Below are 15,965 nucleotides of genomic sequence, written 5' to 3'. Positions count from 1 at the left end.
CTGCCTGGGACCAAGAATGAAATGCTGCCCACCCCCCCCCCCCCGAAAAAAAATCACACCAACCAAAAGGCCCCCACATTCATTATTTTATATCATGATAACTAAAGGGGACCCGCCTTGGCTCTATACATGTATAAAGGAGTATAAAGAGAACCTGTCATTGCTCTATACATGTATAGGAGTATAAAGAGGACCTGTCATGGCTCTATACATGTATATAGAGGACCTGTCATTACTCTTTACATGTAAAGGAATATCAAGAGGACCTGTCATGGCTCTATAAATGTATATAGGACTATAAAGAGTACTTGACATGGCTCTATACATGTATAAAGGAGTATAACAAGGGCCTGTCATGGCTCTATAGATGTATAAAGAGGACCTGTCATGGCTCTATACATGTATATAGAGGACCTGTCGAGACTCTTTACATGTAAAGGAATATCAAGAGGACCTGCCATGGCTCTATAAATGTATATAGGAGTATAAAGAGGACCTGTCGTGGCTCTATACATGTATAAAGGAGTATAACGAGGGCCTGTCATGGCTCTAAACATGTATAAAGGAGTATAACGAGGGCCTGTCATGGCTCTATACATGTATAAAGAGGGCCTGTCATGGCTCTATACATGCATATAGGCGTATAAAAGTACCTGCCATGGCTCTATACATGTATCCAGGAGTATAAAGGGACCTGTGAATTGCCGGCGGCCACAATGTATTTTGCGCAAACTAATCAATGTACGCCAATTGTGTTTTTTTTTTTGGTACCAAAAATATGTAGAAGAATACATATTGGCCTAAACTGAAGAAAATAGTTTATTTTTCTAAATTTTGGGGATATTTATTATAGCAAAAAGTTAAAAAATATATATATTTATAGCACAAAAAATAAAAAACGCAGAGGTGATCAAATATCACCAAAAGAAAGCTCTATTTGTGGGGAAAAAAGGACATCAATTTTATTTGGGTAGCGGAACGGGCTGGCAGGCATCAGTATGCTGCCCCCAGAAAAATTTCTGCCAGGTACCCATGGTACCACCCGGTCCCATCATAGGGCCGGCCCTGCCGGCATCACACCCGCTAATGTTTTAGCACCATTCTCCCTTATTACCCTGCAAGCGGGGTGAGGGGTGCGGCAGGAACTACATTCTCATTAATACTACTTGTCTTATCTCAACTTCTATCTCTTCTTCGGAAACTCTTCTTTACTCATAGGATCTGATCACTTGCTTTGCATTACTGGTCCAATTTATTATCTCCTCTGGATCCCTCTTCTCACTGAGACTTGTCTCTTTCCTATTCTTCAAAGCATCCGTGCATGCCTTACTGTCACCAGTCTACCATCTCAGTGATACTGTCCCACTCCATCAAATCTCTGCTCTCCTTGCTGTTTCCTTCCCCTTTGAACCCTGACCTTTGTTCCGTCACCTACTCCCCTTATATAATATGCGCTGCTCAGCCTCATTCCTTCTTCTAGTCCCACTTGCCTCCCTCTAACCTTTCCCCTGTGGAGCCTGTCCTCTCTCATCAGTATCTCCTCCTCTCTCTGGTCTCCCACTCCTCTCTTTTGATAAGCAGCACACACAAACTCTTCTCTGATCCTTCTCCCGCATCCTCCAGCAGCCAATTCTCCCCGCTCAGCATCTCTCTCCTGGATTTCCTGCTCTCAGCTCTTTTACCCAGTGAAGGATGTTTGAAAGAGGATCCAGCACATAGGAAACTACTGAAGGAGCCAGGGAGAGGTTGAGATTTGGGGGATTAAGATTCCTTTAGATTGGATCTTCTCAATGGGAATCATGCTGGCTGCACACTTCCAATACAGTCTGCTGTTCTTAGGTAAGTGCATTTATAAAATGTTTACTATACTGTCTGTGAGTTCTGTACCGGCATTCAGGCACACTTCAATTACAGTCTGCATTTTTTTGTGAGTCAATTTATAAACATTTTATTATTTTATATTATTATTTTATATATTTATTATATTATGTTATTATCAGTGGGAGCCAATTGGTCCTAGCGTGGGACAGCGTCAATAAAGATTTACCATTATTATAGAGTGAGTTGGGTTGATTTACTAAAGGAGAAGAAAGATGTTAATTTTGCAAGATGAACATTCTCTACTCCTTTAGTAAATCTACTTAGCTGGCAAATTTGGAATTTGTGTCCCCCTTGTTCCTATATCCATGATCTAAGAAACAGCATGGGGCTTATTCAGTAAGGCTGTTAGTTGTTTATACACATTTATTTTAATTTTTATTGCTTTTTGTACCCACTTTGCAAAGTGAACATTCTCGACTCCTTTAGTAAATCAACTCCAGTACAACAACATGCAGACACCTTCTGTATATGTATTACTCATACTCCTATGTGCATAATCTATGGAACGGAATGGGGCTTATTTAGTAAGACTCTGAGCTATAGTGGTTTATACTGTATTTTTTTGTTGTCTTTTTTTTTACTGGATTTTTGTACTCAGTGAACTTTATCTACTCCTTTAGTAAATCAACCTCAATGTAACAACATGCAGCCAAATTCTGTACATGCATTACCTACACACATCTGTGCATGATCTATGTAGCAGTATGGGGCTTATTCTGTATTATAAGGCAGGGGTGAGTAGGTAGTTTTGAGGTTAGTTTGGTGGATTGATTTAGTAAAGGAGAAGACAATGTTGATTTTGCAAAGTGAACATTCTCTACTCCTTTAGTAAATCAACTCCAGTACAACAACATGCAGATACCTTCTGTATATGTATTACTCATACTCCTATGTGCATAATCTATGGAACGGAATGGGGCTTATTTAGTAAGGCTCTGAGCTATAGTGGTTTATACTGTATTTTTTTGTTGTATTTTTTTACTGGATTTTTGTACTGAGTGAACTTTATCTACTCCTTTGGTAAATCAACCTCAATGTAACAACGTGCAGCCAAATTCTGTACATGCATTACCTTCACACATCTGTGCATGATCTATGTAGCAGTATGGGGCTTATTCTGTATTATAAGGCAGGGGTGAGTAGGTAGTTTGAGGTTAGTTTGGTGGATTGATTTAGTAAAGGAGAAGACAATGTTGATTTTGCAAAGTGAACATTCTCTACTCCTTTAATAAATCAACTCCAGAATAGCAACATGCAGGAAAATTCAGTATATGTATTACCCACGTTCCTCTGTGCATGATCTATGTAACAGGATAAAGGCTTATTAGTAAGGCAGTGCTCTGAGATATGGTGGTGTATGCAGTATTATTGTGCTTTGTAGTGCTTTTTTATACTCACATAGGTGTGCGCAGCCTATTGCATTAGGGTGTGCACCCCAAAGTTTAAACACACGTGAATGCCACCTGCAGTCACAGGGAGGAGGCTCTGGTAGTGGGAGACAGTTGATTGGGGCAATTTTATATTACACCCTAAATACGGGTGTAATATCTTCCTAGGGTTGAACTTAGCCTTTAATATAATAGGGGCAGTTACACTGGCCACTGGGACCCCCAACCACCCACCTGGTGCCGCCCCTGGATAATGCTAATGTACATGGGGTGCTTAGGGTGTGCCCAGGCACACCCGGCACACCCTGTGCGCACACCTATGTGTACTCACCTTGCAAAATAAACATTACCTACCTATTAAGTAAATCAACTTCAGTGTAACAACGTGCAGGAAAAGTCTGTATATGCATTATTCCCGTACCTCTGTACATGATCTATAGAACGGTGCGTGGTTTATTCAGTAAGGCAGTGCCTTGAGCTATAGTGGTTTATACAAGATTATTGTGATGTGTACTTCCTTTTTGTACTCACTTTCCAAAGTGAACATTATTTACTCCTTTAGTATATCAATCTCAGTGTGAAAGCATTCAGGCACATTCTGTACATGTATTACCCACGTACCTCTGTACAGTATAGGGTTCTTCCCAGTACTGTAAAGCAGTGCCTCGGTAACCACCCAGAATTGAGTTTTCTGTAATCAGATTAGGAGAGATTATTATATGTAGGAATGTTCTTCAAATCAGACCTTAGAAAATACTGTTCAAATTTTAGGCATTTTCTCTGCAGAAAGTTGCTTATTTGGTTTTTCCACTCTGAAATTTGGCAAGACTGATTGCCATGGCTTAAAGGGAAAAAAAAAACAAAAAACATTGTAATATGTTAATCATTAGTTTATCACATTTCATGATTTGTCTGTCTTTATTCATCTTCTCCAGTTCAGCCTAGAAATTCCAGTACTAAAGAGTACCTGTCACCAGGAGTAACAGTGTGCAGTGGTTTAATAACTAAAGCTCTATATTACCTTATATCCAACTGTATCTGGATTCATATAAAAATCACTCTGAGCAGGCTAAATTGAATAACCCCCTGCAGCTTCCAGGAACATCGGAGTGTCATAGGTTCCGACACCAAGCTGACTGGTATTCATCTACATGAATGTAACTGTATAAGTGATTTCTACAATGTTTCAGCCTGCTGTACAAAACTGTGACCTTGCTTCATGAACACCATAGGTTATCTTAAAAATGTCCTCACTGTATGAATTTGTTAAGCTAAAGGTAAACTGTGAAGTCTATTTATTAATGATTTCATGCATAATTCACACAATTTCCACCCAAGAGTAACCAAAATTTGCAGTCAAATTTTTATGTGAAAAATGGGTAAAGCTTGGGTGAAAGTTGGGTGAAAAAATTGATTAATAGATCCCTGTATTTCTTGAATTATGACAGTAATACTGACTGACGAATACGTTTTGAAAATGTATATTTTTATTACATTTTCTATTAAGTTTTTACATGTTATTATTATTATTATTATTATTATTATTATTTTTATTCTACCCTATGTTACACTGTGTATTGCAAAATCTTTAAAACCATATATATAGCTCAAATATTTATCAGGTATCAATATCAAAGCATGCGTAGCTTGAAGGCTAACACTTTTATATTGGATAGATATGAGATCTTTTACCTGGAATAACTGGAGCTTGGGGATGATTTAACACATTGAGGTCTGTAAACTTGACAGCTGATCAGATAAAGTGCAATTTTTTTTTTTGGATTGTATATTTTTCTTTTTTTTTGATTAGCTACTTGAAGGAAACATAGGTTTGCTGTTATGTTTGATGTATAGGTAATTAGCCCCTTGAGGTTCTTGGTTTGGGGCTCTTTGTGTATTCAGGAGTACTATGCTTAAAGCTACTTTGAAATTCACACATTGCTCCTAGCATCCCAACCATCACTTATCTGTTAAGCAGTACGAAGACTGCAGGGGAAATTGCACTGTTATTTTTTGTTTTTAAGATTTTTCAAATTGGTGTGTTGCATGGTGCAGCCAGCAGCAGTTATCCTTGTAAATATGTACGGTACAGCGTCACCTTAAAAAGAAGTTATCAATGTTTTATCACACCCATCTAAGATTGGAGACTAATGCCACGTACACACGATCGGTCAAACCGATGAGAACGGTCTGATGGACCATTTTCATCAGACCAAACCGATCGTGTGTGGGCCCCATCGGTTATTTATCCAAAGGTTAAAAAAAAGCAATCTTGTTTTAAATTTAACCGATGGATACCAAACCGATAGAAAAAAAAATGATCGTTTGTAGGCACGTCCATCGTTTAAAAATCCACGCATGCTCAGAATCAAGTCGACGCATGCTTGGAAGCATTGAACTTCGTTTTTTTTCAGCACGTCGTTGTGTTTTACGTCACCGCGTTCTGACACGATCGGTTTTTTTAACCGATGGTGTGTAGGCGCGACTGACCATCAGTCAGCTTCATCGGTTAACCGATGAAAACGGTCCATCAGACAGTTCTCATCGGTTTGGCCGATCGTGTGTACGCGGCATAAGAAATGTATTTCTGATTTAGCTATAGTGATTAAGAGATTCAATTACTTTGGGTATGCTTCTGTAGCTGTTTGTACATCCTGAACTTTGATTTATAGCCGTATATAGCCTAAAATACATCAAAATGTATTCAACTTACATACAGCTGCTCTAGCTGGTTAGGTCTCCTCAGTGCAATATGTGAAACGTTTGGCTGCTAAGGAGTAGGGTTTGAGGAGCAAAGATACAACACAACCGTTAAGATCATGATCATGTGGGCCGACAGGACTTAAAAAGCCCTCCAAGAAAATTCTTCTATAAAGTGAAATTTAAACAATATATTGTATGTGCATATTATTTAATAATTTTTGTAAGCGTGTCTATACTTTACATTCTGCTAAAGGTTCTGCATCTATAGGCAGAGCCAGTATCATAGGAAGCATTAAGAGGGGACCCCAAATTGAATTGTGTGCCCCCCGTTACTGCCTTCATATGCCATTTACTATAATATGGGTGCCCAAACATTATAGTTGCAATGCGTCCATTCTGGTCAGATGCCAGCCCTGCCTATAGGTTGTAGTAGGCCTCGTACACACGATAGGTTAACCAGAGGACAACTGTCAGATGGACCGTTTTCATCGGTCAAAACCGATCGTGCGTAGGCCCCATAGGTTATTTAACCATCAGTTAAAAAAAAGCCAACTTGCTTTAAATTTAACTGATGGATTCCTAACCGATAGGTCAAAACCGATCGTTAGTAGGCACAACCATCTGTTAAAAATACACGCATGCTCAGAATCAAGTCGACGCATGCTTGGAAGCATTGAACTTCGTTTTGTTCAGCACGTCGTTGTGTTTTACGTCACCGCGTTCTGACACAATCGTTTTTTTAACCGATGGTGTGCAGGCGCGACGGACCATCAGTCAGCTTCATCGGTTAACCGATGACAACGGTCCTTCAGACCGTTCTCATCGGATGGACTGATCGTGTGTACGAGGCTTTACTGTTAATAATGCTATTGTATAGAGCTTGCCTACTTTCTATGCAAATAGTTTATATCTGGAAAAAGACTATAGGATACAGTAAATCCGTTTATGCAATGTGATGATCTGTCGTACTCATATATACAGTAATAGAGTAGACAAGGCATTTTAGGTATGTGTTTATCTGTCCTATACACATAGTTCTGTCTTCCAGTATATGGAACAGTCAGAGAGCCATGCACCTGAATGACAGTGTGTAAAGTACAATGTCGGTGGCTCTCGGTTCAAAGTAGACGAGTTATGACTAATGCGAGAAATGTAAATAGCTTTAAGACATACAAAGAGCTTGACATTACCCGGGGGTACTGGGATAACATCAAGTAACAAATTGTGAAGGCTCATGGTTTTCATCTAGAATATATTAATATCTAAGCATTAGAAACAAGATTGGGTGGAGAGAGGAGATTAAACATATACCAATTAGATGGAGTTTGTTCCATAAGACATTACATCGAGGCAATAAAGGTATAAACATCAAGTTGTCATTTTCCTGTAGGAACCACATAGTCTTTGAAAGCTTGCTGTGTAATTTTTTGGGGTCTTACAGTCAAGTGTAAAACTATACTGTATATACAGAACGCTATTGGAACTCCTGTCTGTCAACAGTACCAAAAGAACCAGAAAGGCTTCTCTTTACATTTCTTTTACAACTATAAATTATTATTACAACTAATGTCAATTTTGCAAAGTTGTGCATCAATTTTTTTTCTTTTTAAATATACAATAAAACCTTGGTTTGAGAGCGTTTTGCAAGACAAGCAAAATTTAAAAAAATGTTTTGACTTGATATACAAGCGATGTCTTGATATACAAGTATCGTCATGTTACAACTGGGTATAAAAAAAGAAGAGAGGCGCCTCTAAGTGTAGCAATATGGTTACATTTAACCTCCCTGGCGGTATCCCCGAGCGTGACTCGGGGTTGGTTTTCAATGCTAAGATCGGTATCCCCGAGTCACGCTCGGGGTGGACGTGCAGCGGCGCGGCTTACCTTTCGCTGGATCCACAGGCAAGTTACTCACCTTGTCCCTGGATCCAGCGATGCCACCCCGCTGTGTGAGCGAGCGGGTCCTCCTCGCTCGATTCACAGTGTCCCCGTGTGCCACCGATCTCCGTTCCCTGCGACGTTACGACGCACAGGGGCGGAGAACGGCGCCAAATTCAAAAAAGTAAACAAACACTTTACATACAGTATACTGTAATCTTATAGATTACAGTACTGTATGTAAAAAATACACACCCCCCTTGTCCCTAGTGGTCTGCCCAGTGCCCTGCATGTACTTTTATATAATAAAACATGTTCTTTCTGCCTAAAAACTGTAGATTGTCCAAAAGTGTCCCTTTATGTCAAAAATGGTTTTAGATCAGCTAGAAAACAGCGATAATAAATTATAATCACTTGCAGAAATGTGCGATAGCGATTTGCGGGTAAATTCGTCATAAAAAAAAAAAATAATGACAGCGACAATTCTGCAACTGAGCAAATTTCAGTGATTTTCAGTTGATTACATTATTGAATAATTTTTATTATAATTATATTATTATTTGTTATAATTATTTATAATTATTTATTATATTATAATTTATAATTTTGTTTTAAAAAAAAAATCATACCCGGGATGCCTACAAGACTCTTGCTTGGTCAGATTTAAGTGAGTTATTTCTAAAAATTACAGGCCTACAGTAAAAAAAGCCAAATTTCCTTGCAAAATAATTGTACCGCTTTTGGTACGTAATTCCAGACAGAATCATACCGCCAGGGAGGTTAATGAAGGTACAACATTTAGCAACATATTGCTACACTTAGAGCCAACTCTCTTCTCTTTTATACTCTGTAGCTCCTGCTGGATTTTGCTTCCAATCCCCTTGGGGAGGCTTCCATTTGTGGATGGACATTTTATGGTTACACAACCTATCACATTGCTATAATCTTTTTATATGGACTATAAACTAAAAGACTTATGAATCAATAGTTGTGGAATGAATCATTTGAGTTTCCATTATTTTTTATGGGGAAATTTGCTTTGATATACAAGTGCTTTGGATTACAAGCATGTTTCCGTAACAAATTATCCAAGGTTTTACTGTACTGTATTTAATTTATTGTTTGCAATGCAAATGAAAGCATGGTATGGCCACAGAATGTTTGCATTAAAGTGACAGATTTGTTGAAATAATATTGTGTTGAAGATGAATGCGCCATGACACTTAGCGCACTGCTTCTACGAGATACCCCAACAATGTTTTAAATGTGTTTCTTAAGAAACACAAGAAGGGAAATGATAGAGATTTTGCAAAATGTTCTAAATATTAATTAAATAAATATGAAATAAAATAAATAAATGTTTAAGTATTTTCTGTAATTAACATGTAAGCTAAAATTGTAGTAGACCAGAGTTCATGTCATATCTACTTGTTCCAAACAATCAGCAAATTATTCACATAATAATAATGATTAGTAATTAATAAGGATGAATTAATTAGGATTAGAAAAGATTAATTAAGATAATAAAGATGGCTTCTTTACAGTCTGTTTGCCCATCAGTCCACCTCTTGACCACACCTAAGTAACCACACACCTTGGAGTTTAATGGCCATAGCAGCCCTTAAAGCGAAAGTAAACCCGTCCATAAAACAGTTTAATTTCCGGCACGTGCCAGAAATGTAACACTCCCATTGGTTGTGCTCTCAACCAAACTGTCAAACCATCCAATGGCTGATGTCATAACTGATCGCATGTGCAGCTTCATAGCAGTTGTTGATTAAACAGAGGTAAAAATGGCAGCTTCCTTGGCTGAAAACGATAGGGGGGTTTGCTAACCACTTAAGTACCACCTCCTGCAGATATACGTCAGCAGAATGGCACGACTGGACACAGGCACGTACCTGTACGTCCCCTTTGCGCGTGCCCGTGACCCGGTCCGAAGCTCCGTGACCGTGGCCGCGGGACCCGCGGACCCAATCGCCGCCGGTGTCCCACGATCAGTACTCCGGAGCGGAAGAACGGGGAGAGGTGTGAGTAAACACACCTTCCCCGTTCTTCACAGAGGCAGCTTCATTCATCGTGTGTTCCCTGATATAGGGAAACACGATCAATGATGTCACACGTCCAGCCCCGCCCCCCAATGAAACGCCCCACCTTCTCCAATCTGACCCACCAATTTGGTAAATCCTCATAACTCCAAATTTCTGTAAAACTCTTAAAGTGGTAGTAAAGTCTTTACTACCACTTTTACCTGTAGGTATAAAGAATATCTCCTAAACCTGTATGGTTTAGGAGATATTCCCCTCGCAATGCCCCGCTGAATGCAGCGGTGCATGCGCAGCGGGGATCCTCGACTAGAGGCCCGGCAGCCGCCGGACCTTGCCGGAATGAAGTCTCCCGCCATCGCTACGACATCGCCGCTCCAGCCAATCACAGTGCTGGAGTGGCGATACCCGGAAGACACGCCGAGGCAAGATGACATCTCGCTCGGCGTGGACCAGGTAAGTTCTACACACCACGTTCCAAGGTAAGTATTTCATAATGAGCTAGTATGCGGTGCATACTAGCTCATTATGCCTTTTGCCTTTCAGGTGTAAAAAAAATAAATAGTTGTGGGTATACAACCGCTTTAAGAACCATTTTAACTCCTATTGCCGGCCCTTCGTCTATGCTTTCTCTGTTTCTTTGCTCCAGGCCTGACTAGTGATTTTGTTGGTAGCACTGTTAATTAAGCATATCTTGTTTGTCATTAGATAAGAATAGGAATCTATGCAATTTAAATTTTAATAATACTCCTAAAATGCTTATACGGGTACAATGGAATATGAAACAAGAAACCTCTAATGTATTAATTTAGTTTGTCATGTAGCGATGAGTTAACACCATTTAATTAATATTGAACTTTGATATGACATGCCAAGTCTTGTCAGGTGATTGTCGGATGATGCCGTCATCAAATTATATTTTTACATCTTACATGCTGAAACTTAGCTGTCCTGAAATGGAAATCTACTGATTGTGATTAATTCATTAACTAAATATACGCCCATGTTCTGATTCATTTGCTTATGTCACCCCTATAATGTTAATACATTAACGCATGATAGGCCTATGTGATATACAATATAAAAGCAGATACAGAACCATCAATAAATTAGTTCAGAAAGCTTGTGAAGTCTGAACTCAATTTCCTTATCAAGTGCACATTCCATGAACTACGCAGGGCTTCGTTTACATTTGTGTTGCCCTTTGAAGAGTGATCCACATTGGAATATATTGCCTCCTCGTCATTTGTTTTAACCCCCACACCAGTGCAGTTGAATGGGTCACGTTCGGCAGGCGGTACTGCACACTGAGCGCGACAGCGAGGATGAAAGCATCATGCCCGAGGCATATGTACATCCCCCCGCTGTGTTTGCAGCTTAAGGGGAAGCGGTTGGGGGGCAGTAAAACGCTGCTCAAACATGCATTTTTACATCTCACAACCACAAGTGTAAAGTAGACTTTAAAGTAATTGTAATGCCTCGTACACACGGTCAGATGGGCTTTTTTTCTCAAAGTCTGGCCGTGTGTAGCCTGCATCTGACTTTTTTTCTTGGAAGTCCGACGAAGATAGAGAATCTGTTCTCTTTCTTTTCAACGGACTCACAGCGGACTTTTGCATGGTCAAAAGTCTTAGGCCCCGTACACACGACCGAGTTTCTCGGCAGAATTCAGCCAGAAACTCGGTTCAGAGCTGAATTCTGCCGAGAAACCCGGCCGTGTGTACACTTTCGGCCGAGGAAGCCGACGAGGACCTCGGCGAGGAAATAGAGAACATGTTCTCTATTTCCTCGTTGTTCAATGGCAAAAGTCGGCCCGCCGAGTTCCTCGGCGGCTTCCACACTGAACTCGACGAGGAACTCGATGTGTTTGGCACGTCAAGTTCCTCAGTCGTGTGTACGGGGCCTGACAGTGTGTACAAGGCATAAAGGTTTGTTTTTGTCTTCTTAAATGAACAAACATGTTATACTTACCTGCTCTGTGCAAGGGTTTTGCACAGAGCGGCCACGATCCTTCTTTTCTGGGGTCCCCCGGCAGAGCTCCTGACTCCTCCTCATTGAGTGCCCCCACGGAGAGACGCTTTCTATGGGGGCACTCGTGCGGGCGCACTCCCAAGTCCTGCTGCTGCGTCCATTGACACAGACAGCAGAACTCGGCCCCACCCACCAGCTCCTGTGTCACTGGTTTGATTGACAGCAGCGGGAGTCAATGGCTCCTGCCGCTAGAAATCTATCCAATGAGGCCTCGAGACACTGGGCTTGTTCTCGTCACTGGAACGATCAGATTCAGGTAAGAAAAAGGGGGATTCTGGGAGCCAGCTGCACCACAGAAGGTTTTTCACCTTTAAGACTTTACAACTCCTTTAATCAGTGACGGCCGGTGGTTATTTTTTTGAGGAGGATGGCGGCAGCAAACAGTACCACCCCCAGTCCGTCCATCCGTCGGCTCAGTCAGCCGGGTCTAATGCACTTACCCCATCTAGGCAGCACTTCTCCTGGGCTCGTGGGGGTGGCTCTCCAGTTCTCCTGCTTTCCACGGGCGACAGCTCCTCTCTCCTTCTTGGAGGCCAATCGGAGGTCTCCTTCTTCTGGTCAATCAGAAAACGGGTCTCAGACCTGCTTCTAATTGTCCGGATTGAGGTTCAGTGTTACAACAGTGAATAATCATTCGCTGTTGTAACACCTGTGTGGGCTCGTAGTGCAATGCTCTGCACCACGAGTCCACCTTATTTTGAAGCCCATTAGAGCCTGGAGTGTGGAAATTGGCCGGACGCCTGAATAGTGGGTGCAATGCATGAATCTATCCATTATCAGATAGGGGGGGTGGTGTGGACAGAGGGGGCGGTGCCCGGTCGCCCCAATGGACGGGCTGCCACTGCCTTTGATATTTTATTTTGTATAGTTAAAGTATATCTAAACTATGAACAAAGAAGTAATATAATGTAGTTTACTGGTCCTTAGATGTGGTTGCTGCATTCCTTTTTTTCAGGCTCAATACATTTTCTGCAAGTACAGAAATATATTTGTTGATCCTGCAAGAAGTCGTGTTCTGATGTCTGACTAGGGATGAGCTTGGGTTCAATCCAAATTGGGTTCGTCTAAACCCAAAAGTTACCTGTCATTGCTGGACCAATGAGCTGCAAGTGGGAGATTCCCTTCCCCGCTGCTGTACGTATGTAAAGGGGCGGGGATGCTCATGATGTCACGTACCAAATATAGGTACATTCCCATTTTAGGTCAAGGACATTGTCCTATTACGGCAAACTGCATATATTAGGTCAATTATGTCAATAGCATCCCCAACCCCTTTGTGTACTTCAACTTTGGAGCAGAGAATCTTCCACCTTGAGGCCCTGTACACACGACCGAGTTTCTCGGCAGAATTCAGCCAGAAACTCGATCAGAGCTGAATTCTGCCGAGAAACCCGGCATGTGTACACTTTCGGCCGAGGAAGTCGACGAGTTCCTCGTCGAGCCAAATAGAGAACATGTTCTCTATTTCCTCGTTGTTCAATGAGGAAAGTTGGCTCGCCGAGATCCTCGGCGGCTTCACACAGAACTCGACGAGCAAAACGATGAGTTTTGCCCGTCGAGTTCCTCGGACGTGTGTTCGGGGCCTCAGATGTAGCCATGGCAGCTAACTTCTGAGTTCAGACGAACTTGGGTTTGGACCAAACCCAAGCCTGGACTTAAATTCATCACTACTTAAAACCTGTCTGTGCACAGAACTGAAATCTCAAACAACGATTACAGCTCTAAACAGTTCTGCAAACTACAAAACACTTCTCCCTCATGCTGTGGAGATTAGGAAATGGAGAAGTTTTTGTAGTTCAAATCAGGAAAGCAACCTAGGGGGACAACCACTGGGCCTACATAAATACAGTAAGGGGACCAAGTGTTGTCACCCTAGGACAGGAAGTGAGTTACTGGCAGGATTACCATGTGAAAACAGGAAAAACAGACTACACTTTGGGGTGGATTTACTAAAGACAAATAGACTATGCATCTCTACTTGTAAGTTCATCCAGGGCTTAGAAAATTAGATGAAGCTTCACGTTGCTAAGAATAGCCAATCAAATGCAAAGAAAATAAATGAAACAGCATTTTTGCTTGCACGTGATTGGATGATGGAAGTCAGCAGTGCTTAATTTCATGTACTAAGTTCTGGCACATTTGCATTTCAGAGTGAATTGCACTTTCAAAATGCACAGTCTATTTGCCTTTAGTAAATCCACCCCTTTGTGTTTAGAGAAATAGAAAAATAGAAAAGTGACGACAGAAAAAGACTGAGGCCTCGTACACACGGCCAAGGAACTTGACGGGCGAGGATCTCGGCGAGCCAACTTTTCACATTGTCGTCGGGGAAAAAGAAGACATGCTTTCTTTTTGGCCCGACGAGATCCTCGGCGGTTTCCTCGTTGAAAAGTGTACACACGACCGGTTTCCTCGGCAAAAAAAACAACCCAGCAAGCTTCTTGCTGGTTTTTGCCGAGAAACTCGGCCGTGTGTACAAGGCCTGAGTAGTCCATCGAGTCTGCCCATTTTTTTTTGTGTTTTTTTTATCTGTTAACTTTATTGTCTGACTATCGATCTATGTTTGTCCCAAGCATGTTTAGAGCCATTTACTGTTGACTGTCTTACTACTTCTGCTGGTTGCGTATTCCAAGCATCAACTTTCAGTAAAATAATACTTTCTAAAATTAGTTTTGAACTTCCCTCGAGAAATAAAACTATACTTGTCCATGTGTAAATACAAGTACTAGCATGTATGCGTGTATAGCTGGATATAGGTTACTCTGCAATGCATGTCTACTGAAAGAATTATACAGGCGTATTTTACTCTATATGACAATACCCCCCTATACTGTAAAGGCCTGTATGCAAGAATCCCTTACCTAGTAGAAACTATCCAGCATGCTGAAAGACACTTAACCCCCCTGGCGGTATTCCCGAGTCTGGCTCAGGGTAAGATTTTTATACCAAGAGCGGTATCCCCGAGCCAGACTCAGGCTCGCCTTGCTGCAGCCAGAGACAAAAGTACTTACCTTATCCCTGAATCCAGCGATTCCGCCGCGCTGTGTGAGCGAGCGGGTCCTCGCTCGATTCACAGTGTCCCCCTGTACCCCCGATCTCCGTTCCCTGTGACGTTACGACGCACAGGGGCGGAGAACGGCGCCAAATTCAAAAAAGTAAACAAACACATTACATACAGTATACTGTAATCTTATAGATTACAGTACCAAATGTAAAAAATACACACCCCCTTTGTCCCTAGTGGTCTGCCCAGTGTCCTGCATGTACTTTTGTATAATAAAAACTGTTCTTTCTGCCTGCAAACTGTAGACTGTCCATAGCAACCAAAAGTGTCCCTTTATGTCAAAAGTGGTTTTAGAGCAGCTAGAAAACAGCGATAATAAATTATAATCACTTGCAGAATTGTGCGATAGCGATTTGTGGGGAAATTCGTCATAAAAAAATAAAAGTAATGACAGTGACAATTCTGCAACTGAGTAAATTTCAGTGATTTTGAGTTGATTACATTATTGAATAATTTTTATTATAATTATATTATTATTTGTTATAATTATTTATAATTATTTATTATATTATAATTTATAATTTTGTTTTTCAAGCTTTTTCATACCCGGGATGTCTACTAGACTCTTGTTTGGATAGATTTAAGTGAGTTATTCCTAAGAATTACAGGCCTACAGTATAAAACGCCAAATTTCCTTGCAAAATAATGGTACCGCTTTCAGCACCTAAAATGTGAAATAATCATACAGCCAAGGAGGTTAAAGCCAGAGTAACATATTTTGTTGCTTTGCATTGCTTGCTGCTTATAGATAGTTAATTATATACCCCCTAGTTGTTATAAACAATCCTCTAGAAATTGAAATAAATGAAGTAATTTCTTCTTGCCGTAGGAACATTTCTATTATCCATTTCCTGTAAGTAATGATGAAATATTTGGCAGCTGAGAGATATGTGTGATGGTACTGGAACGTCATAAATTATTTACAGTACACATAACAGAAGTGTGCCCCCGTGTTCGGACCTGAGAAAAGATATT

The 15,965-nt window shown here is 40.9% G+C and overlaps 1 protein-coding gene across 1 annotated transcript in view; it reads left to right on the top strand.

The window, feature by feature from the left end:
- The first annotated feature begins 1,472 nt into the window (after nucleotides 1-1,472).
- Nucleotides 1,473-15,965, top strand: part of GFRA2 (GDNF family receptor alpha 2) — a 136,403-nt gene continuing 121,910 nt past the window's right edge. The window contains exon 1 of the mRNA XM_040346133.1: nucleotides 1,473-1,839. Within this exon, the coding sequence (XP_040202067.1) occupies nucleotides 1,791-1,839 (49 nt within the window). The 5' untranslated portion in view covers nucleotides 1,473-1,790. The remainder of the gene's footprint in view (nucleotides 1,840-15,965) is intronic.

The sequence above is a fragment of the Rana temporaria genome, chromosome 3, assembly GCF_905171775.1.
Source record: "Rana temporaria chromosome 3, aRanTem1.1, whole genome shotgun sequence".
Taxonomy (NCBI): Eukaryota; Metazoa; Chordata; class Amphibia; order Anura; family Ranidae; genus Rana; species Rana temporaria.
Note: the sequence above shows the minus strand (reverse complement) of the source record. Positions and strands in the feature narration are given on the sequence as shown.